Here is a 25161-nt window from a genome sequence, read left to right on the forward strand (position 1 = left end):
TTTAATATAAAGTGTTTCACAAGCTGTGACCCCTTTGGATTATAATGGTTTTTCTTTATATTTCATTACATATATATAAGGAAATTAACAGCATATTCCATTATGGGGGTAAGCAACTTAAACACAATTTGGCACTAATATCATGGCATATTCAATTATATCACAAACAATATTTACAAACCATTGGCATTGCACAATTAATATTTTACAGAAAAAAATCAATCAATGAAAACTGAGAAAAATATAATCATTCAAAGTTCTTTTGTTTCCTTAAATTTCAAGAATTTAAAAAATAATCATCGATAAGTTTAAACCATTAAAAATTGTTTCTTCAATTTGTTTTTATGATGATTCATGGTTGGAATAAGATAATGTATAATGATACCAAATGTCGAAGACAATCTTTCCAAGAAAAAAACATGTTATCAAGGCATAAGGGAGATAATCACATGATAATACAACATAAAACTGCATAGACGCCAATTTATATCAATGTGAAAATATCATGTCAAAGTTCAGAAGTTATAATGTTTACTTTACATTTTCTTAAAGAAAACAAACTGAAATTAGTTGTTCTCTCATAAAGCACTGCATACAGATTAACCACATTCAACTCTCTAATTTTCACAAGGTGCAAACGAGTTATCTCCCTTCACTCACATAAAGCTCGGCATAAAGGGGGTTCCTTAAAAACTCACACTACAATTTTTTTCTTTTATTGTAAACTGAATTCATCACTTCACCATCATAGTGACAATTTCTTGTTGAATGACACAACAATCAGAAAAAACACAAATTCATCTCCAAAGTTAATATTTCTCCATATATGGTACATGAGAATTAGCACTTCTCTGACTATGATGATGATATAACCTAGTACAAGAAAATGATCTCCTTTCTGAAAATGGATGGACAAGTAATAAATACATTATTTAACATGATACATATGTTTTTTTAACCTTTGGTATCTAGATTATTTCTACAAAGCTCTGCACCCTTCAATATCTAACAAAAAATAAAAAAAATATCTGGCACATTTAAAAAGTATTTCATTGATCTTAATATCGCTAATTGATCTTTCAGGAAAAAAAAGATCTACATTTCCAGGATATTTCTAAACTTATCCTCAAATGATGGACAACTTCAAACAAATACCATGTTACAATTCTAATATTTCATGATGGAATGCTTAACATTGCTCTTGGTATGGAGAGCTCTTTACCGTTTTATACCTGGATTGGTAGTAGAACCGAAACCAAATTTACTGTAGATAAAAACAGCTCACAGATGTTATTTAATTGTTCTACATTAAGCCCATTCCCTACTTTGACTCAAATTCTATGTCTTGGGAACCATGGGCTTATTTCAGGAAAATACAGTATGTTACAAGTTGAATTATTGACAAAATGTCGTAAAACTTGCCACGCTTGGGATTTTATGACTGACATACTGTTTGGTATACAGCTTTGCAAGGACCGGTGTCCTTGGGCCAATCTGAATTCTCCACAAAGGTCATATATTGTTTACAGTGTTTCCTTCCATCCATGAGTCTTTCCATATATGTGTCTTCATTTCTGGGCTGTGCATGACCTTGTGGACGACCACGACCTTGAGGACAGTCATGACCTTGTGGATGACCATGACCTTGTGGATGACCGTGACCTTGTAGGCACCAATCAGGCAACTTTGAGGTTGCCTTTGTTCTGAAAGGTACCTTTGTATAGAGATGATAGGATACCTTCAAGCTTAGCAGCAAAGCTTCTGATCATGGGAATGACCTTTGGTTTTGACCTTGAAGTTAAAAGTAAACTTCACACCAAATGTTTGATCATGATGTTAGGAAGTGCATTCCTTCTTTTCCTCCATGTCCCTAAGTCTAAAGTCTGCTGCTTCATGTTCATTAACCATGGTTTCACTTCATTGTCATCACCCTAAAAGATCAATGTTTAATACATTCTCAAAATTGCATTTTTAATGTGATTAACTTTACCTGTCTTAATTTATCATAATTGAAAAAAAAATAATATTCTTGTCATTTTGCAGATCGATCATTTTCAGCTTGGCAAAAATATTTCAACCTTTATCAAAATATCCTGTAAATAAAAAAAATTGTTTCAGAATAAATCATATTTTTTTTAGTTTACCATATTACCAATAGACCTGAGTGTGACTTACCTTAAACACAAAGGGTTCTTTGTTGTTCTCAAACACTTCAAACATATCATCAGAGTCAGGGTCATGGTTCACTATACATCGGTTCAGCATGAATGGCTCCTGTAGTAAGTATAGACAATATTAATTTCTGCCCTCTGGACAGTTAGACAAAATCACATTTAATTTCTATTTGGTTAATTCTTATACATTAACCAAAAATAAAAAAAACATATAACAATCTTCTTATCAAAACTTCCGGAGTAAATTTGGTGAAGAGGACATTTATGCACATTGTGGTGTGATCTATATTATCACGTGATTTTGTAATAGTCACATAATTTATGTTATCACATGACTTACTCTGAGAGTCTGGTATTTGCCATTTTTCTCCTTGAGTAACACCACGGCAGCTTGAATGACTTGAGTTTTACGGGGAAACAGGAGACCATCTTCTTCAGACCTGTGACGCTCCCCCTGTCAATCAAACAACAAAATATATGAATTTCTTTTTTCTTTGTAATTCCTCTGAAAAATGATAGATGTGGGTGAGCTTAATACAGCACAGACAACATAGGCTTATATAATGTTTGTAGTAATAAGAAGCTAGTACATTATATTATCTGGTGTCATAGTATAGAGCTCTGTCAAAATTATCCAGTATTAAAGACAAACAACCATACCTTTCCAAGGGTTAGAAGGATTCCTTGAACTGTAGAAAACTTGAGTCGGAGACGTTTTGTGGCCCAGTTATGATCAGTTGCTAAGGCAACCTGTAAACGACAGGTGGTGATGTCACAAACATCCTTCTTGTTCCAACCGAGAATATCAATGGCTGCCTGTTAAGAAATAGCAAAATGGTTAGAAAAATTTTAATATGTGACCTCTTAGGTAAAACTCTAACACTTCCTCTCTTATGTCTAATACATACTGTACTTACTCTGTAAAATACATTTATTTTCTAGACCAGGATGTAGTTCTCTCCCTTTGGCATATATCATAGCCAGAGTTTTCTCCCTTGAGGTTGTCAGTGCTGTTGTAACAACAGTAATTATTTGGCAAGAATCCAACCCCTGGTGATATGTGAACCAGTGTATTGGTTGTAATTAAATAGAACTGCCAAAAATGTTATGCAATTGTCCTGTACATAATATTTCCACCCATAACTTTGTCAGACATAACTTGTTGTATCCTTGAGGCTTAACCACAGATATTAATTGGATTGATGCTAATTTGCAGATTATCTCATAAAATCATTGGAAACAACGTATACTTAACAATGCATTGAGATAATGATGGATGCCTTTTAGTATTATTTCAGTAGATGTATATGGGCTTATCACCAGACATGGGCTTATTGACAGGTTAACATGTTGTCTACACCATAGAAATAAGTCATTGATAGCAATATATATGGATGGGTTTATTACCAAACATGGGCTTATTGACAGGTTAACATGTTGTCTACACTATATAAATAAGTCATTGATAGCAATATATATGGATGGGTTTATTACCAAACATGGGCTTATTGACATGTTAACATGTTGTCTACACTATATAAATAAGTCATTGATAGCAATATATATGGATGGGTTTATTACCAAACATGGGCTTATTGACATGTTAACATGTTGTCTACACTATATAAATAAGTCATTGATAGCAATATATATGGATGGGTTTATTACCAAACATGGGCTTATTGACATGTTAACAAGTTGTCTACACTATATAAATAAGTCATTGATAGCAATATATATGGATGGGTTTATTACCAAACATGGGCTTATTGACATGTTAACATGTTGTCTACACCATAGAAATAAGTCATTGATAGCAATATATATGGATGGGTTTATTACCAAACATGGGCTTATTGACATGTTAACATGTTGTCTACACTATATAAATAAGTCATTGATAGTAATATATATGGATGGGTTTATTACCAAACATGGGCTTATTGACATGTTAACATGTTGTCTACACTATATAAATAAGTCATTGATAGCAATATATATGGATGGGTTTATTACCAAACATGGGCTTATTGACATGTTAACATGTTGTCTACACTATATAAATAAGTCATTACAAGCAATAGATTTAGTTTGATTAACTAAGACCTAGGAAACTTACTCGGTTCAGTTCAGCTTTTTCCATCGAGTGAGCCTGCCTCTGTAGCAATAAGTCAGCCACCTTCTTCTTCATCTTCATGGATCCACTACTTTTTTGTGTTTTCTGTAACACATACAAATGATAAAAGCTATGAAAATAAATTGATATATTTTTTAAACATTGTTTCTACATTTCTGGTGTCCAGTGTGTATTCTCTGTCTGACCTTACCTACAAAATTGATGTGTACACTTCGGTGATAATTAAACCTTTTCACCAAAATATAATCAGATATTTTGCTAATCAATTAGTCGTCAGACTGTTCAGTCAGAGCTTATATTGTCCAATAAATGATGATGATGATTTTTTATTGTAATAAATAAAAAAAATCAACTGTCAAAATTTTAATATAAACAAGAATTTTGTTGATTACTGGTGTGTAAACTGTTTTCTTTTTAAACAGATATTTCAACATAATGCATTATTACAAATATTCAAAATTTCCAAAATGCAGTAACACACCAGAAAACAACAAAAAATAAAAATTATTTTTTAATCAGAATCCGGTATACAACATAAAAGTAAACATTTATGGTAACAATGAGTAGAGTCAAACCACAATGACATGTTTTTTTTTTAACTTAACTATCAATATTTAGACTGAGATTTTACATTAATTAGGTATTCTATGTGAGATGTACAGAGTACATGACATGCCCATAAATGATATGTATACTTTACATTTCAATATCAACAATAAAATAACGAACGGATCCGACTATACTTTTGTGAATGTTTTTTGTCAATACGGACTAACCTTCAAACTGATAGCATGCAATTTTGTCACTGGGAAAGCTTGGTAAATATTAATTTCAGATCCTAAAACAATTCTTAAGATACATTTCTCTGTTACTGTCTCTTTAAAACAGTATGTTAGATATTCTTATTTCTTTTAAACAATATTTGATTTCTGAAATTTGCTATTTCCTTGAATCAATACTTGTTAAAGTATTCTATGTTACAAGTCAAGCGTTGCCATTGAGAAATTAAAAAAAATCTGAGCTTACCGCATTGATATGGGCAAGTATTTCCTCCAGCTTTGCTTTAGCTAGTGAAATGGCCTCTTTGTCGGGGTTTTCGCAAGACGTATACTTGTGGAGACGTTCTAATAATAATGGGTACCTGTAGGACAGACAAAATTATAAATTTCTTAAAACTGGTAAAGATTTCAGGATAAGTCCTATTTTCAAGTAATTAGCTACACACAGAGGCCGATACAAAACCTTTAACTGAAAACAAGAGGATTGGCTATTACAGAACAACGATGAAGCATTTTACACGGAACATTTCAACATATAGGGGTGGGCTTATTACCAGGCATGGGATCATTGCTGGATATGTAACTACACATTCTTGTTAAAATTAAGGAGTAAATATATCTTACGGACTTCATCACTCGATCGGGTAAAAATGTAAACTTTTATATGTGTGTATTTATCATATGATTATTTTGCCTATTACACACATATAATATTACTTATCGTAATGTTGGGGGTAAGATAATAAAATGACATCACACACTTACAGATTATATTGTGTCATAACAATGGAGATCAGTGATTTTGAGCCGAAAGGACTTTATGTTTGACAGGGAATGTCCGTTCTCTACAACACTTGCTCTAAATAATCGATTGTGCAATAGAATCTGAGGTTTATTTCCTTGGGCGATATAATCAATGAAATTTGTCACTTTTTTCATTTTAATGAGCTTTGGAGATAAAAGTCCATAAAACGTCAACATTTATTTCAAATAAATTTTACTTTACATCAAAACATTTTGGAAAATAAAGTTTTCAGATCCAAATAGAAGTCTAACTTGGTGTGTTGTTTTGTACTGAGGATGTGTGGTCTACTTACCTCATTATTCGCTGTACAGGAAGGATGAGGAAAGATTTAAGAGGCATCCGTCGCAATGCCCCATTATCATCCTGTGAGGCCTGTAAAAATATCCTCAATAGCTCCTTCTCTTTCTCCAGTTGTTCTAACAAATTGCCTGCATGACTCTGAAAAGCAATAAATTTTAAAATTAAAAATGCTTTTGAAGAACAACAAATATCAAAGTCTGATATCGCACAAACATTTTTAAAACCTTTGTGTATTTCTTGTAAATATGACGTAAGCAAAAAATGTGTGCACAACAACAGACTTTATTAATTCTACGCAGTATATTAAATTTACACTATAAAAGTAAAGGCTATTAACTTGTTATACCCATATGAATATGGTGAAAATTCTCAACACTGTTTTTTGTATTAGTGCATCATGTGATAGTTAAAATATATAATTTAAAGTCGTATATTTTCTTGGAACACAAATTTTGAGATAAAAAAAAAATTGTGAGCATTTGATTTCTTGTATGAATATTGATCAACAAATCAATTAATAATAATTAATGGTTTATTTATTTATTCATAACCAATAACTACAAAAAGAAATCTTGAGAATCAGCATTTCCACTGGGTAAGGATCTTGTGTAAGGTCCTTGGTTCACACAACTTTACCTATTAAGAACTTCTATGTATGTCAAATTAAAAAAAAAAGGGACTTAATGCCATACCAAAAAACTTAATATCATTAAATTTTTAATCACATTTTTATCAAATTACTTTCTTGTACAACAGAGTGTACATTTGGTATAATAGTACTGACACAGAGATTTAAGAAATAAAATTTTTTTTTTGCTATCAAATTTCAATGAGCTTTCAATGATTTCAAGATTAACTCTACTGACATAATGAACACGATTGCATAACATTTTTCAGAGTTCGAAACATCAATTATTTCAGTGTGTCTTTCTTTTATCACCAAGATAAGACAAATGTCTCAGAATTCACTTGTGTAATGGTCAACCTTCATAGATCAAGGACCTTGATAAAAGGAAAACTCTTTCCAATAATGATATTGAATTTCGGAGTCGTCTCTACTAGGTCACTGGGGCAGACATGACTGACTAGAACTAACAGTGCTGCAATTCACATTTCTAGCAAAACTAGAGTCAATAATCTCACACAAGCTTCAAACAATGAATACTTTGAGGTGATGAAATCAACAAGACTTTCATAGAATTATATCTCTCACCAACTTAGTTTCAACATTTTAAAATGACCTAAAATTATATAAGAATTCAGAAAATTAAATTCTAATTCAGAAGAAACTGAAATTCTGTTTTATTTGATAAAAAAATAATTGCTTCTAAAAATTTTTTTTTTAAATTTCAAAATATACATGAAATATTTTTTTTCTCTGAAATCCATCAAAACCCAAAAAACTTGGTCAAAGTGCAGTATTTTTGAAATCAATATTCTTTTATTCAGATAAAAAACCAATAAGAATATACCAATATATTACAATGTGTTCTGTAAAGAGCTAGCATCTTTTTGTTCATCACTGGCACCTGCCATGTTAGTGGCAGAAGTGTCATGTCCATCCTCGGACTTTATGCTTAAAATATTGAATAATTTTACTTCTAACCAGTTAAACTTAAACACAACTTCTAAAAAATTACACCCTATATTATTACTGAAAATGAAGAATATACTGACAGAATTAATTCTATCCAATAAGAGATGATAATTGGGAGAGGTCACAATTACATGTATACTGTATGGTCTGTTAACCTTACCTGATTGACGCAATAGCTCTCGAAGGCCATCATCAGGTCAGTAGATTTAAGAAACAAATTGCCTATGGATATTGTCACAAAACCCTGAAAAACAAAGTAAAAACATTCACAGTTTTTCACAAGTATGTTGTTTTTATTGTAAAGATGACAGGCATTATTTAAAGGTCATATGACGCATAAAATTGATTTCTTTAGTTTGATTAAAAAAAAAAGTTCTATGATTAATAATCAACATACATGGTCTCCATTAGTTACAGCATCTTGTAGGGCAGTGTCCAGTCTGGCTGTGAATTGAGCGTTTGTGTTGATGAGTTGCTCCAAGTTGAGAAAGATAGCTTCAACTTGGTCTGAGCTTAGAAGTCCATTTGTTTTCATGGGTTTATAGAAATGCTGGAAACAGAATAGAAAGTTAGTTTTTTTTTTTTAATCTGTAACCATGAAAAAAACTGATAGATATTATCGACTTTTGATATTTCATTTCAACCTGCTATTTATCACACTGACTGGCACTGACGTAAACAATGATCAACTTTATTAAATCCAGACCTACACAAAACTGAGTTGAAAATTACTTTGTAAAACATGTACATAATCAAGCATATAATGTTGTTATGGAGTCTGGTAGTAACTTAGCATTATGTAACTTTATTAAAAACTTAATTGGTAATTAAGTTTATAACTAATGATGTAAATGACTCGTTAAAAAACATGAAAAAAATAAGTCTGAAATCTTACATCTTTAAGTATGTGTAAGTCACGTCCATAACTTTTCTCTGTGTCTCTGATTTCAATGATAATGTCCTTTCTCTCCGTCTTCTTTGCTTCTTTGTTGCCAACAGTGATGCTGGTCTCAACATTTTCTTCATCTCTCTGTTCATCAATAGAATTTTAATAAATTTTAATTAGAAAAAAAAAACGGAAATTTTTCAGTATGGAAGAAATTTGAAAATGAATAAATATGTCCAACACTTCTTAAAAAGAAAAGAAAAAAAAAAGAAAAAAAAGTTATGTAACACTTACCCAAGCATTGTAATTAAGGACCATATTTAATTCCAAAAGATATAGTGAATCCGTTCAGATAAAAATCCACAAAGTACTTGTCATGAAATATCTATCACAAAGTACTTGTCATGAAATGTCTGTCACAAATTTACTGTGCTGAAACTTTCAAGAATAAAAATTCAACTCTGCACATGGAACTTGTAAAATGCAAACTGTCAGAGTGGAGTTCTGTGTCTGATATCAACATATCAATGTATTTCATAGCAGACGGCAAACATATTGATCTGTTTCTCACTGGAAGGTTATGGAGTCACCTAGCTACAAGCCTTGGCAACAGGACTCGGAGGCTGACACACTACCAATCAGTGCAAGGTTCAACTCAGGTATTTTCTAAGAAAACCTGTTATTTTGATTACAATATGGATTCCATTATGACGTCATTGCCTAGTTTTTATCAGTTTGATTGGCGTTATGGCAGAGGTACTTCAGGACTCAGAGCCTTCTGTCTGTGTACTGGACTTAGTCGTAGTGTCAACTTGACACTAGGAAATAGGCAAAGTAATGGATATATTCAGAAGTAAAACGGAAAATATTTCGGTTAATGAGGAAACTTTTTATCTGAGATAATCAAATCTTTACTGATTTTCCGGTAAAAAATTCGGTTGGGGATATTTGGTATAATTTGACATATTTTACTGCCTCTGGTCTGATACTTTATCAAGTATTGTAATGTTGTTTAATCTCTCTAAAATGTCAAATTAACTTTATTTCAAAGTAGTTAAGAAATATGTTTGTTGATGGTACTCACTTGCGTTGGTCAGAATGCTGTTCAATAAGGACCATTGGTATATTATCCTAACTCAATATAATACATTGTAATTAAACCTCTATTTTAAGGCCAACGGTCTATACTGGTATCAGGTTCTATGTCGATACAATTCATAGTATTTAAACCTCTTTATAGAGACTATCTGTCTATAAAAGCCACTAAAAATAAAGTAACCTGTCTTCTGTATAAAGGACACCTGTCTAAAAAGACTATTTGTAAAACTGCACATAGACTTGTTTTAACACCCTTTTATTTTATTTTTTTTTGTAAAACTGTTATTGTAAAAGAAGAGTTTGATTGCTGGGTTTATTGCCAAATAAACATCCATAATTATTTTTTGGGTATTGTTGTATTCTGTTGTGGACTAATGCCTGCCTGTGTCCCTTCATGATTAAACGAGAGAACTAAAGTGTGGTTCACTGTAGAATATGGGTCCTCCCTGGTAAACAGAGGTCTAATTAGGGACAACATTACATCAAACTTGGACGGTCTGGTTCGTTTTTTACCTAAACTCCTGGGTTTTGCTGCACTAACTGACATGATTAGGAATGGATCACCTGCCTGACCAGATGTGCTTTTCCTGGATACCCTGTACCATAGCAACACCTTTCAAACACTTTCAACCAAGCTAATAACTGTTGTTCATAGTATAGAAATCTTCCTGTTACGAGCGGCTCCCTTCTAGTCCTACATCTGTTATAGGTTATTACTTAATTTATTGAGCTGCCATGTTGTCATATACATTAGTTCTATTTGTATGTTTCACTGGCTTTGAATCAATTATTCATTTTATTTGTTTAAACTTGAATCCTTAGCATGATTCTAAAGGCCTTGACTCAAATTATAAATATGAATGTTTAAACTGTGGCTGATCAGAAGGCAGTAAACATCAAAGATTAGTGCTTTTGATGTCAAATAACCTGGACAATCCTATCAATGTGGTGTTAGGCATTTATAATGAAAACTGAAGATAAACTGGTCACAATATCTAGGAGAGTGCCATATTAACTGTGGACAACATGATTGATTATACACGGTTACTGTCAACACAATACAACTGATACCTTACAATTACAAAAGGTAGGTGTAATTGAAGACAGCATCAACATAAGGTCATTTCAGTGCATATGAAAATAACAAAGCTACATTATTAACAGAATTTTTTAAAGCATAAAGTTGTTTACTACAATTTGGATCAAATTGTCTACTTGTACAGGTGTCTTGCAGTATTATTATTTCTAAACAATGCTTTTAAAGGAACTCATAATTGATCAACTTTGCATTTTTTCATGTAGAAGATAGGGTTTGAGAACTTAACAGAACATTTACAGGAAGTCCTCATTGGAAATTATTCTAAAAGTATCAAATAGTTTTTTTATAAGAAATATCAGTCAGGAGAGACTAGTAAGTCAAAGGAAGAAAAAGGTTGAGAGACTTCTCAGACAAGGGGGATTACTCTGAAAGGAAAATCCACTCAGTAAGGGGACACCACTCAGTCAGGGGAAAATACTCTGTAAGGAGGGAACACTCACCAAGGTTTAAACTCTATAAGTAGGGACCACTCAGACAGGGGAAACAATTCAGTCAGGGGAGACCACTAAGTTGATGGAGACCAATCAGACAGAAGTGACCACTTAGTTAAGGGAGACCACTTAGTCTGGGAAGATCACTAAGTTAAGGAAGACCACCGCTAAGTTGAGAGAGACTAATGAGTTAAGGGAGACTACCCAGGATTGACCGCTAAGTCAGGGGAGACCGATTAGTTAAGGAAGACAACTAAGTAAGAAGATAACACTCAATCAGAGGAGATCACTTAGTTAAGGGAGACCACCCAGGATTGGCCGCTAAGTCAGGGGAGACCGATTAGTTAAGGGAGATAAAAAAGAGTCAGAGGATATCACTCACTCAAGGGGAACAACTCAGTTGGGATTACCAGTCAAGTGGCATCATGATATAAACAGTCTAGGTTAAGTTTCTATTCAACATACCAGTTACAAATACCTTTTATAGAAATTCTGCATTGATGGTAAACACTCGGGTAAAGTGCACACTCGGATAAAGTGCGCACTCGGCTAAAGTGCACACTCATATAAAGTGTGCACTCGGATAAAGTGCACACTCGGGTATAGTGTGCAGGTATGTTTTTTGGGTATTATGCTGGGATTATTACAGAATTGATATATTATACTCACACCCTGTAATATGTCAGAAATGTTGATAAACAAAAATGTTGGCATTCTATGAAAAGTTCAACCGTTTACTTAGAAAATCATCACTCAAAAGGTTCATCTGGTGGGAGAGGTTGTAGGTGGTGCTTTATTTCATAAGGGAGTGGAATGATTGATAGAAATTATTCACATCATAATTTCTGCCACCCTAATTTATAATCCTTTTCACAAAAGCACACTTGATCAGTGGTGCTGATTCCACTTTCATGCTTCTTGTTGTCAATGACACTCTGGGAAAGTCTACTCTAAATACACAGGAGAGTTCTACTTCCTGTCATCAAATATTTCAAGGTCATATACATAAAATGAATCAATCAAGTTATTGGTAACAGAGTAATGGTTATGCCCAAAGAGAATATAGTATTGTTGATTGTGGTTATTGTGGTTACTGAGCTGTTGAAAGGCTTGTCTTCTCTCTCAGCTTAATGTTGAAATCAAGCTTGTATTACTAGATAACAAGATTATATTATATAGCAGCTCCAACTGGTGTCATGTCATTATCTAAATCTCCAATTTAAAATTTATAACCTTTTCTTTAAAAAACAATTAAAATTCCTTTTTTTCTGATAGTTTTTATCTTCAGACCTTATTATGTAATAGTACTTATATATTATATAACACTTAGCGATATTTTCTATCAAATTATAAAAGTTTTGTTGCCTTATTATTGTATAAGATATTACCACGGTTTATAATTTGATTGATTTTATATAGTTTGGAAAGTCCAGATTCTCTTTATATTTGAAAACTGCATGAAGTTTTACACAAATCCTACATTACAAAAACACTTATTTACAGAAAATTCTAATGAATATTATGCAACAGTTTCAGAATGTAGAATGGCCTTCCCTGTTCACGGTATAATATGCACTTTATACATATCCATTTGCCATGGAAATGTAATCACTGTGTTAATTTGATCTTAAATGTTCACAAAAGAAATTGTCCAGTGAATCAAAGACGACATAATTTTCCATCAGAGAACGGCACATGATTGGCTGTAGACAGGCCCAATGAGGACCTATGTACATCAATAATTTTACTGTATAAACAGGATGAGAGTCGGTGCGTTTCAATCTACAACCAGATATGACACAACTTCAATCTATATTTAATGGCATCTGTTGTCCAGCAACAAGATTAAGCCAGCCAATGACAGAAGCAGCAATGTTTCCCCTCTCACTCTTCTCAATTAAAAAAAAGCAAAATAGCACTAATTAGTTGAAATTATGAGGGAACAGTTTATAAACCAAGTAATCTAGACCTAGACTAATAGTCTGACCTTGTTATATCTGTGTATGGTGTTTGTAGATTTTTAAAATATTTTTTCTTAAAAAGCCAAAAAAAGTGATACTAGGTTTATGGTTAGATGTCAGAAAATGAAATACAAATATATCCATATTTCTATATAGACATTAAAAACAAACTTTAAAAAGCTGTATTTATCATCCTAGAATATCATTTCGAATACACCTCCACAAATATCCTCCTTAGGTGGAGTGTTTGCCAGCAGCCAACAATTAAGAAACAATGTGACATTATGATGAAAAAAAAAATTCTGAAAATATTTTTATGAAAGATATATGGCTTAATGACCTATTCATGCGTAAAAATTGAGTAATATTTCAAATATAATCAAAACAAAATTTACAAATTAAACCTCAAGATATGATAGATATACCGGTAATATAAAGGAATTAGTGATAACAAGGTAGTTCTCTCATGTTACTGTTCTGACGTCATACATTGTACGCTCAGCCACTCTAGCTGACAACTACATGATGATGTTACTAAATCTGTAAATCACATTCACTGGAATGAAGTGATAATGGATCACATTTGTTATGAGATGTTGACTTAGCAGTGTTGACTTTCCCCAATATGGTCGTTTAATTAATGTATTGACTACTTTACACCTTCTGTGTCAAATCCAATCACCACTCATTTGGGCAGCATATCAGATTGATAACATGTCTACATATCACGATTAATACACTTAGATTTGAAGCAGTTAAGACAGAGACAAACAAATGTGATCACAATTTTCATATCAAAATATTTTTGTCATAATCAATAAATTATTTTCGACAAAAAGAAATCTATTTCTGCCATATTTGTAGTACAGTAAAAGAATTGTTTAAACAAGAGGCCCCATGGGCCTTAACAGTCATCTGACTATAAAGAACTATATATGAAAGAGGCAAAATAGGCCTAAAATAAATAGCTCTACTACTCTAAAGCTTACATAAAAGACATTGTTGGTTCATCAACATATTTTCTGCAAACTTAAAATCATATTCTTTCTACATGCACTACACAAATGCCATTACTCTGGGCATATTACTTGTTGAAAAAGCAAGCTACAATTTCAAGACCCTTGGCCTTTTGGTGATTGAGAAGAAGTTGCTTAAGTTTTTCAACACATTTGACCCCTGTGACCTTGAAAGTTGGTCCAATATCAGCAACTTGGCTCTTTTGGTCATTTAAACATTTTAACACATTGGATACCTGTGACCATGAAAGTAGGTCAGTATCATATATATTAACAAAGTTGGTAGGTAGCCCTTCATCCTAGGAAGCTACAGGACTAATATCATTATCCTGGGCCTTTTAGTTATTGAGAAGTCATATAAAGACTCTAACATATTTGATTCTTGTGACCTTTCAAGCAGGTCGAGGTCATTCCTATTAACTAGGTGTTGAATTAACTTTCTGAATCTAAGAAGTGATTCCTCACTCTCCATAATGTTTCAGACCAAATTTGGTTGAAATCCATTCAAGTATTACGAAAGAGAAGCATTTAAAGGCAAAATATTGACTAAAGAAATACCTCTGTTTCCCCTAATTGGATCTATCCTCTGGGAGCTGAAACAAATCATTTACTCGAAACTGATTCCCCTTCACCCAAGAATACTTTAGACCAATTACGGACGAAATCCAGTCATTTCTACAGTAGAAGATTGAACTGTATTTCCCCTATAGAGCCCTCCATGAGATTTATCCCAATGTTTTATGGAAAAATTGCATGAGTCTCCTTCATCCAAGTGCACTTGGTTAAAATCCACTCAAATCAACTAAAACAGAAGGATTCTAAAGCACTTCCTCTATTTGCCCAATGTCCCTCTTTCTATAGAAAAGTCAGAAACACAGCTGATGTAGTCCTGATCATCAAAGGAGGCTTCAGACCAAATATAGACATAACAGTCATTCTTACCAAAGAAGAAAGGCTTAAAGAATTCGCTATTATTTTCCCCAATGCTTCAGAAAAATCTGCTCTGTATTTCATTATAAGTGGCAATTCTAAAAAAAAGTTAATGGATATTTTGTTATGGTACAAGCTCAATTTCTGGTCCTTTTGGACCAAATGAGCTAAATGCCCTGGATTAAACTTCAAAACTTTCAGAGAAATTTTTCTTTGGAAATTTCTGATTAAGTTTGTAGAAACTGGGTAACTTTGACTTACGTTGGGGTCCATTATGGAGAAACCAGATTTATCTCCCCCTTTGGTGGTGAAACCATAGGAACCACTACTTCCTGTTGGGCTTGGTGGTGCTTCTTGCAACCCATCTTGACCATCTTGACCTATGACCCCACTATCTGTGCTGGCATCACTAATCACACTCATTCTGATCCGTCGCTTTCTGTCAGCTTCTGTTTCGGCCAGTGTAACAGCCTAATGATAAGAAATAATCTGTCAAGTTGGAATACATGTAATCATAGCTTTATGGAACAATAATGAATTCAATTTTTTTTATCAAAATGTTGATCAAAATGATCAAACAAAGACAAGCCTGATGTACCATAGTAATTACTGTATAGCCGGTTATTTTTGTGGGTAAGATATTTTCACTTTTTCCAAGTACATTACTTGAATGTGAAAATGTATTACATGAAATAATGACACATGTACATATTACAAGTCAGTTTACATCCAAATCACAAAATTTTAATTTGTTGAAATATAGCTTGTTTGTTTTAAATCAATATCGCAAAAATTTTGACCCATGATAATTACCAGTTGTACAGTATTCCTAGTACACAATACTACAAAGGTTGTCCTAGTACACAATACTACAAAGGTTGTCCTAGTACACAATACTACAAAGGTTGTCCTAACACACAATACTACAAAGGTTGTCCTAGTACACAATACTACAAAGGTTGTCCTAACACACAATACTACAAAGGTTGTCCTAGTACACAATACTACAAAGGTTGTCCTAACACACAATACTACAAAGGTTGTCCTAACACACAATACTACAAAGGTTGTCCTAGTACACAATACTACAAAGGTTGTCCTAACACACAATACTACAAAGGTTGTCCTAACACACAATACTACAAAGGTTGTCCTAATACACAATACTACAAAGGTTGTCCTAGTACACAATACTACAAAGGTTGTCCTAACACACAATACTACAAAGGTTGTCCTAGTACACAATACTACAAAGGTTGTCCTAGTACACAATACTACAAAGGTTGTCCTAACACACAATACTACAAAGGTTGTCCTAACACACAATACTACAAAGGTTGTCCTAACACACAATACTACAAAGGTTGTCCTAGTACACAATACCACAAAGGTTGTCCTAACACACAATACCACAAAGGTTGTCCTAACACACAATACTACAAAGGTTGTCCTAGTACACAATACTACAAAGGTTGTCCTAACACACAATACTACAAAGGTTGTCCTAGTACACAATGCTACAAAGGTTGTCCTAGTACACAATGCTACAAAGGTTGTCCTAGTACACAATACTACAAAGGTTGTCCTAACACACAATACCACAAAGGTTGTCCTAACACACAATACCACAAAGGTTGTCCTAACACACAATACTACAAAGGTTGTCCTAACACACAATACTACAAAGGTTGTCATAGTACACAATACTACAAAGGTTGTCCTAGTACACAATACTACAAAGGTTGTCCTAGTACACAATACTACAAAGGTTGTCCTAACACACAATACTACAAAGGTTGTCCTAACACACAATACTACAAAGGTTGTCCTAACACACAATACTACAAAGGTTGTCCTAACACACAATACTACAAAGGTTGTCCTAACACACAATACTACAAAGGTTGTCCTAATACACAATACTACAAAGGTTGTCCTAGTACACAATACTACAAAGGTTGTCCTAGTACACAATACTACAAAGGTTGTCCTAGTACACAATACTACAAAGGTTGTCCTAACACACAATACTACAAAGGTTGTCCTAACACACTACTACAAAGGTTGTCCTAACACACAATGCTACAAAGGTTGTCCTAACACACAATACTACAAAGGTTGTCCTAGTACACAATACTACAAAGGTTGTCCTAACACACAATACTACAAAGGTTGTCCTAACACACAATACTACAAAGGTTGTCCTAACACACAATACTACAAAGGTTGTCCTAACACACAATACTACAAAGGTTGTCCTAACACACAATACTACAAAGGTTGTCCTAACACACAATACTACAAAGGTTGTCCTAACACACAATACTACAAAGGTTGTCCTAACACACAATACTACAAAGGTTGTCCTAACACACAATACTACAAAGGTTGTCCTAGTACACAATACTACAAAGGTTGTAATGTTCAAGGAAAAGCTTTATTTGACTCTGATAGAATAAAATCACACAAAAATAAATATAAAATAAAAAGAAAGAAAACCATTAATGTCCATGTCATAAATTCAATAAACAAAACATCATCCTTTCTGCTTTTGGGTCAAACCACAACGATTTGAAGTACACAACAGTCTGATGTAGCAGAAAGGTATAAAATTTTGGGACAAAGGGGTTGTAGGTTATTGGTAAATGGACAAACAACTCCATGTTGTACTTTATGGTAGAACAAACATGGAACACTCAAAAAGTTTCTGTTTTAGATTTTGAATCTGAGATCTAGCTAAACTAACAGGTATAAATGTAAGACGATAAACTTACCTCTGCTTCATCCATTTCATCAATCCAATCTTCAGTGAACCCATCATCCGACGGTAAACCTCGTTGACGTCCTAGAAAGGGAAGACATGATAATAATTGTTAATTCAAACTTTACCAAAGAAAATAAAAATTTCTCGATACATTTTTTGTTGAAGAAGATGCAAATTATTTTAAAAAAGATATATACAGTATATAAGCTTCAACTTTGACCTTTAGGTATTGTCAAACTTACACCTCAAGTATAAGTAAATATACATAACTCAGACAATGGTTGCTATGGTAACCTTATAACCTGGTTATGGTTGCTGAAGTTTGTTCCGGGTTTTGTATCTCTGGAACAGCTAAAGTGTAACCTAATGGAAGTGGTTTCCATAGAGATATATAAACAACAGCTGATAGAGAACTATGGGGAGTACTATCTATACATTCCATGAAGATGTACATACTTGTCTATATTTGAAATGTATTTAGACATATATGTCAACAGTATAATATACCCTGGAAGTTTTTTCATTGGCTGCTCAAGTCAGAAATTGATTGTACAATAGGGACAATGATGGCATGTCATTAACTCAAAATGGCTGTCTCTGTCTCCAACACTTTTTTTGTTCCTTTAAACATGTCAAAATGTAAAATGGTTGCTATGGATGTGTACTATAATGACAATGGTTGCCATGGATGTGTACTATAATGATAATGGTTGCTATGGATATATACTATAATGACAGTGGTTGCTATGGATGTGTACTATAATGACAACTGTTGCTATGGATGTGTACTATAATGATAATGGTTGCTATGGATGTGTACTATAATGACAACCGTTGCTATGGATGTGTACTATAATGACAATGGTTGCTATGGATTTTTACTATAATGACGGTGGTTGCTATGGATGTGTACTATAATGACAGTGGTTGCTATGGATATGTATTATAATGACAGTGGTTGCTATGGATATGTACTATAATGACAGTGGTTGCTATGGATGTGTACTATAATGACAACAGTTGCTATGGATGTGTTCTTTAATGACAGTGGTTACTATGCCAATGTACTAACTAATGAATTGTCCAGGGGATGGTCGCTTGCCTCCTGCAAATGGATCACTTTTATATGGCCTCTCCTTGCGTTCCCGGCGTTTCTGTAGTGCCTCCGGGGTACTGTTGGACACGTCTGATGATGATCGGTAAACATTCAGATTCTGAATGGTCAATAAAAAATAGAATGAACACAAATACAATTTAAAATTCTAATAAAAAATTTTTCAAAATCTTATTTTTAAACACCGTAAAAAGAATTCATGATAAAAAAATGTCATGATTTTGAATAAAAGTTTTCCGATAACATTTCGTGAACTGAATTAGAATACTGATATTTTTGGATGTAGACATTTCTAGGGGTTTCAGATTGTGCTTTACAAGGAGTCCAGTCAGGTAAAAAGGGGATCTTACCTTTGTAGGATCAAATGTGGTGCCACTTAAATCAAAATCTGTTTCACTTTCCGGCTGTTGGTGAACACTGTCACAAGATTTATAGATATCATCTGTACTGGATGGAAGCCATGATGCTGGCTTGTTACTTGTGTCAGATGTAACTGATTCTGATGTGGACAAGAAGGTCTGATCACTTTGGTTCACTGAGCCTGGTGTTGTTGGTTCCTCTTGGTCTGAGAGTGGAGAGTTCAACATTGGTTCCGGAAAAACAAAAATTGATTCCTCACACTGGACATCAGCTGATACCAATGATGAAAATTGCTTTGGATTTTCTGGGAAATAAAAAGTGCCATCATCACTGGGACTATTATTGTCAGATGTAGGGAGATGAAGGACATTAAATGGACCTGTTTCATTTAATGACTCAGGTAAAAATGGAATCTTTTCATCGAATGATTTCATTACTAGAGAATTTATTGGCTCCTTGGAATCATCAGATTGCACATAGAGCAAAGGAGATTCCCTGTCAGACAGTTTAAGGAGTGTGGGAGGTGGGTTAGAGGGCAAAGGTGGTGTAGGCAGGTCAGTGGGTGGGGGGCTAGAGGGTAGAGGTGGAGTAGAGGCATCAGTGGGAGGTGGGCTAAAGGGTAGAGGTGGAGTAGAGGGTTCAGTGGGAGGTGGGCTAGAAGGAAGAGGCAAGGTAGAGGTTTCAGTGGGAGGTGGGCTAGAAGGAAGAGGCAAGGTAGAGGTTTCAGAATTTTCAATGTCATTCATTCCAGGACTAGATTTAATCACTTCTGATACAATTCCCTTTACTTGTGACAGTTCTTCACTATCAAGAGACCGCGAGGTCTGCAAAGCAGGGGAGTTTTCTGTTACTAAAGTTTTGAGATTGCACGTCTCACTTTTCCTCCGGGAGACCCTCGGTGGACGTGTTGGCAGTTTTCGTTTCCGTGGCCTTATACCAGTCTGAACAACTTGTGACCTTGAGGGATCATTGACTGGCCTTGACCTTGGAACAGGTCGAGGAGCAATATCAGGTTTTGCTTGATTCTTTGGTGTTCGAGGGAGAATTTTCGGTTTTTCAGGACTAAGTGATTTGGTACAATATGTAGTCTCTGTTCTATGTTGATTCCCTCTCTCACTTATCTCACCAGTGCTGTTTGTTTGTTGGTCATTGTTTACCTCACTTGCCAACACTTCACTTCCATTTCCACCCTCTGGACAGTTGTCCAGACTGTCTTGTTTCTCAGGTACATTTCCAGGCTCAGAAGTCTCTGGAACACATGTCTCACTGTTAACTGTTTCTGAAAGACTTTTTACCACATCTGTTATTTTTTTCCCAGGTAACAGACCACAATCTCTATCACATTGTGACCTTGTGTCTGATAAGTCAATATCATCAGTATTTGACTCAGAGGGAACTTCTAGAGTGATAAAATTGTTGTTAAGTACAGATGTTTCATGCTCAAGGGAATTAAATGTCAATGTTTCACAAGCATCCTTCATGCTATTGGGGAGACTTAAGGGTTCGTAAGTGGTATCTATATTGCACATTTGATTTGCTGTTGGGACATCTAAATCCTCTAGCACTAACATGTCACTTTCATTAAGGTCAAGGTCATGCCTTACAAAGTTACTCTTCTCAGAGGTGTTGCCTTGAAGGCATATATGTATTGGTGGTTTTTTACTAGACTGCAACTCTGAATCGTCATCATCAAAAACTTCATCTGACATCTGGGTTTCCATCGAACTTCCCATTAATGCCAGAACTACATCCTTCGGTATGTTACTGTCACTTGTTCGTTCTGTCGGTATAGCACTAGTTACCTCCCCTGAATTATGTCGACTGGATTCAATGGGATCTCCACCTCCCTCTCTTAAAAGGGAAACATAACTTATCTCCTCTAAACCATGTTGACTTAACACACTAGAATTCTTTTCTTCCTCTGTAGGTATGGAAACAATTGTTACCTCCCCTGAATTATGTTGACTTGACACACTAGGAGTCCTTTTCTCCTCAGCAGGGACAGAAACAATAGTTACCTCCCCTGAATTATGTTGACTTGACACACTAGGAGTCCTTTCCTCCTCAGCAGGGACAGAAACAATAGTTACCTCCCCTGAATTATGTTGACATGACACGCTAGGAGTCCTTTCCTCCTCAGCAGGAACAGAAACTATAGTTACCTCCCCTGAATTATTTTGATTTGACACACTAGGAGTCCTTTCCTCTGCAGCAGGGTCAGAAACAATAGTTACCTCCCCTAAATTATGTTGACTTGACACACTAAGAGTCTTTTCCTCCTCTGGAGGGACAGGAACAATAGTTATCTCCCCTGAATTATGTTGATTTGACACACTAGGAGTCCTTTCCTCCTCAGCAGGGTCAGAAACAATAGTTACCTCCCCTGAATTATGTTGACTTGACACACTAGGAGTCTTTTCCTCCTCTGAAGGGACAGGAACAATAGTTATCTCCCCTGAATTATGTTGACTTGACATACAAGTAGGGTTTGAATCCAAATTTGTAGGTAGGGAAACATCAGTTAACTCTCCTTCATTTTTCGTACCCTGATTTAATGATGTCACAGAATGTACTTCCTTACTTGAATCACTTATATTAGGAGTACCTTCCCCTGAACTACATTGCTCTAGTGATAGAATTTCACCTTTTTCTCTAGAAACATCTGTTGCCTGTTTTAACTCCATTTGATCTGAAGGTGAATCCTTTGTCTCAATAACCATTTCACCGTTTCCAACAGCACATGAACCAACATGCTCACTTTGAACAACAACAGCCTCCTGTGACTTTCCTTCAACATGTTCAACAACATTTCGGGACCTTTTTTGTTCATCCTCATTGATTGGTTGTAATTGATCTGCTTGGTCTGAATTTTCAGAGGACATTGCAGTAATCAGAACTGAAGCTTCTGCCAGACTTTGTGATGATACTTCAGGAAGATGAACTACACTCTGGTTGTTATCTAACAAGGATTTTGCCTCTTTTGCATACTGATGACCACTAGCAATGCGCATTTGACGCTGTTTTCTAAATTCAGAAAAACTTGGAACATTAAATTTTTGTCTTTTGCCTCGACTAGAAATAGCTGTTACTGTTTGAGTTCTTTGTCCATTAATAGTAACCTGTTTCCTCATGCCAGAAAGTTCATCCACGATACCCTGAACTTCCTGCCCACTGCTAATTGACACACGTCTCCGTCTTTGTTGTCCTGTATCTTTACTATGGCCTTGATGCAGACCTTGGCTTCCCTGATTTTCGTTTTGCTTATCTGCAGTGGAAAATGAAGCAGATTTCCCGTTATTACTAAGTGGGTTATTGAATGTTTGTGATAAGTCTATAGTAGTTAGGTCGATATTAGAATAAGCTTTACGCATTCCGCTGCTGAAGACACCTCCTCGTTGTTTATAAATCCGCTCCAGAATATCCTCATGATTTTGTCCTAGATGTTTCTTGAACAAATTATTACTGACAAGGACATCAAATCGTGATGAAACTGCCACACGTGACAAACTATTCTTGCGAAAATTTGTTCGATGCATTCTATCTTTCTCCAAGGCATCCTCACCACTACCACTAACTTCATTGTCATTCAAGTGTTTTAATTGTCTAACATTTTTGCTTGCTTTGGCAACAATTTTTCGTGAAAACACTCCCTGAACAATGGGTGTATCTGATCTTACATTATCTGCCACATGTGGCCCTGATGCAGGGAGTGGCACGCTGTCGATCATGTCCTGGTCCTCTTGCTCGTCTGTATCATCCATATTTTCCTTACTCTCACACTGTCCACCAATATCGTTAGGTTTTGTATTCTTGTCATGCATTTTAATGAGTTTGTCTCCACTTTCCTGGGTCATACTTTTTTTTCGCAATGACTCCTGGAAAGACAGTGTTGAAAAGAGACCTCCTCACTACTATCTATCTCAGAACCATTCCAAAAAGTATGACCTCCATGACTTTGACTTGTAAAGTCTGTAACCTTGGAAACGTTGTGACCTTGACCTTTTGGGTCATTTTGATTTATCCTGTGACTGATCCATTTTTCTTCACTGTCAGTATATGAGGTCATCAGTTGACCATACTTTTGGAAGCTTGTCGTCTTTTTGTAGGTCACATCCTCCTTAACCTGTAAAGACATAGATAAACACAAGTATTAAATTATTATGTTTGCAATGCAATGGAAAATCAAATCAGAGAACTTAAATCTTTCCTGACATTTTTCTTAACTGGTCTCTTGGGATCCCTAGTGACATGTTTTCATCACAGATAAAACATTACTCAGGTTTCTATCTTCTGCTCTATTCTAAATATATATTACATGTTTACAAATTTTCTTAGATATTTAAAAAAAATTGAATATTGATATGAGAACAAATGAACCAGAATTTATTATGAACAACAATGTTCCTCCATGAAATGGTCAGGAAAGAAATATTATCAAGCAATTCATCACATTTTGTTACATGGTTCTGTTAGAGCTATCTCCCTGTAACAATTTAATCTGTAGCCGTTCAACTGAGACACAAGTAAAGTCAAAATCCAAATTACTGACAATGACAGCAATATCTAAAGTTCCCAAAGTATGGAGCTCTTCTGAAATGGAGGTGCATTCAACTTGTAATTAACATATAGCCTTAACAAGTCATACCATGTACATGTTATCCTTAAGCTGGTTTGTTCCACAGGTGGTACCGTAATTAAATTAACCAAAGGGAAAGAAATTGATTCAAAGTCGTTCTGAGTTGTATCAAAACAACAACTTCACAACAACAAGATATTTGCCATTCTTTGAGTTTTACCTGGATTGTATGTACAGGTGTACATATATAACATGACTATCCTCGTTATAATCACCTTTATACAGGTAATATACAGGTAATTATTTTGCACTCCTTGAAGAATAGATCACAAAAGCTTTAGTACGTTAGATATGTAAATCATTTTTATTTATATATGTGTGAAAAAATTCCAAACTTTTTTCCATATTCTTCTATTTAATTCAAACATACCGGTTTACTAAATTTTTAAAATTTTCAAAGTGCTTTTTATAATCTTCTTAGCTGTTGTAAGCTGTGGCCACACTACAACCTGACCAACAGCTCACCACTGGTGTTGATTTTAACTCCCAACTTCTTGTATACTGTATCTACACTGAAATGCACTGTACATGTATGTCTGTGTGTTTATTGATTTGAATATTTCATCAATAATGTAGATGTTTAATCATACCTGATGTTTGGGAGAAATTCAGAACCCAAATCAAATTTACTTCAACATTAAAATGTTGTAAAAGAAATTGTGATAGATGTATTTCAAAAAAGATCATCTTGTAACAGAATGAGTACTGCTGTATGAAGTTTGATTTTAAATTTTTGAAGAAAATTAAGATGTAACAGAACAACTGATATACATGTGCCTCATCATTTTACAGAATACATTTTTGCGATCACATAAATGTACTGCTGATTAGCAAAACTATCATTCCTGTGATGATACCTGGCTATACAGTATTAAAGTTAAGGATGATTGTTTCTCAACTGAGAGCACTTTTATCAATCAGAGAGAGAAAAGCACTTTTATCAATCAGACAGAGAAAAGCACTTTTATGAGTATCAATATGGTACCAGTATTCTTAAGTCCATCAAGGTTTGTTTATTTTTATATCAATAAAGAAACTTTCAACTTCTATGATCAATTAAGGATGTATGGCCTC

General features: G+C 34.4%; 1 protein-coding gene across 1 annotated transcript; it reads right to left on the reverse strand.

Moving 5' to 3' along the window:
• Window positions 1-1811: 1811 nt before the first annotated feature.
• Window positions 1812-23212, reverse strand: LOC132555441 (mucin-17-like). The gene is made up of 17 exons (XM_060219792.1): window positions 21711-23212; window positions 21398-21650; window positions 20163-21253; window positions 19442-20063; window positions 19050-19191; window positions 17988-18058; window positions 15475-15684; window positions 8688-8822; window positions 8190-8342; window positions 7953-8036; window positions 6188-6333; window positions 5338-5452; window positions 4294-4395; window positions 2835-2990; window positions 2515-2628; window positions 2176-2274; window positions 1812-1931 (listed from the first exon to the last, which is right to left on the reverse strand). The coding sequence occupies exons 1-17, from the start codon at window positions 23210-23212 to the stop codon at window positions 1812-1814; spliced, it is 5115 nt and encodes a 1704-aa protein (XP_060075775.1).
• Between the last annotated feature and the right edge of the window lie 1949 nt (window positions 23213-25161).

The sequence above is a fragment of the Ylistrum balloti genome, unplaced genomic scaffold (genome assembly GCF_031769215.1).
Source record: "Ylistrum balloti isolate Yb309-2 unplaced genomic scaffold, AGI_CSIRO_Ybal_v1 Utg370488, whole genome shotgun sequence".
Lineage (NCBI taxonomy): Eukaryota > Metazoa > Mollusca > Bivalvia > Pectinida > Pectinidae > Ylistrum > Ylistrum balloti.

Bases quoted from the DNA above. Each gene is read 5' to 3' on its own strand.
- LOC132555441 (XM_060219792.1), bottom strand. From the start codon at position 23,212: ATGGATGATACAGACGAGCAAGAGGACCAGGACATGATCGACAGCGTG. The intron at 18,059-19,049 runs GTTAGTACATTG...TTCCCTTTCTAG, and splicing joins ATCCCCTGGACAATTCATTA to GACGTCAACGAGGTTTACCG. The intron at 6,334-7,952 runs GTAAGGTTAACA...ATTGCTTTTCAG, and splicing joins AGAGCTATTGCGTCAATCAG to AGTCATGCAGGCAATTTGTT.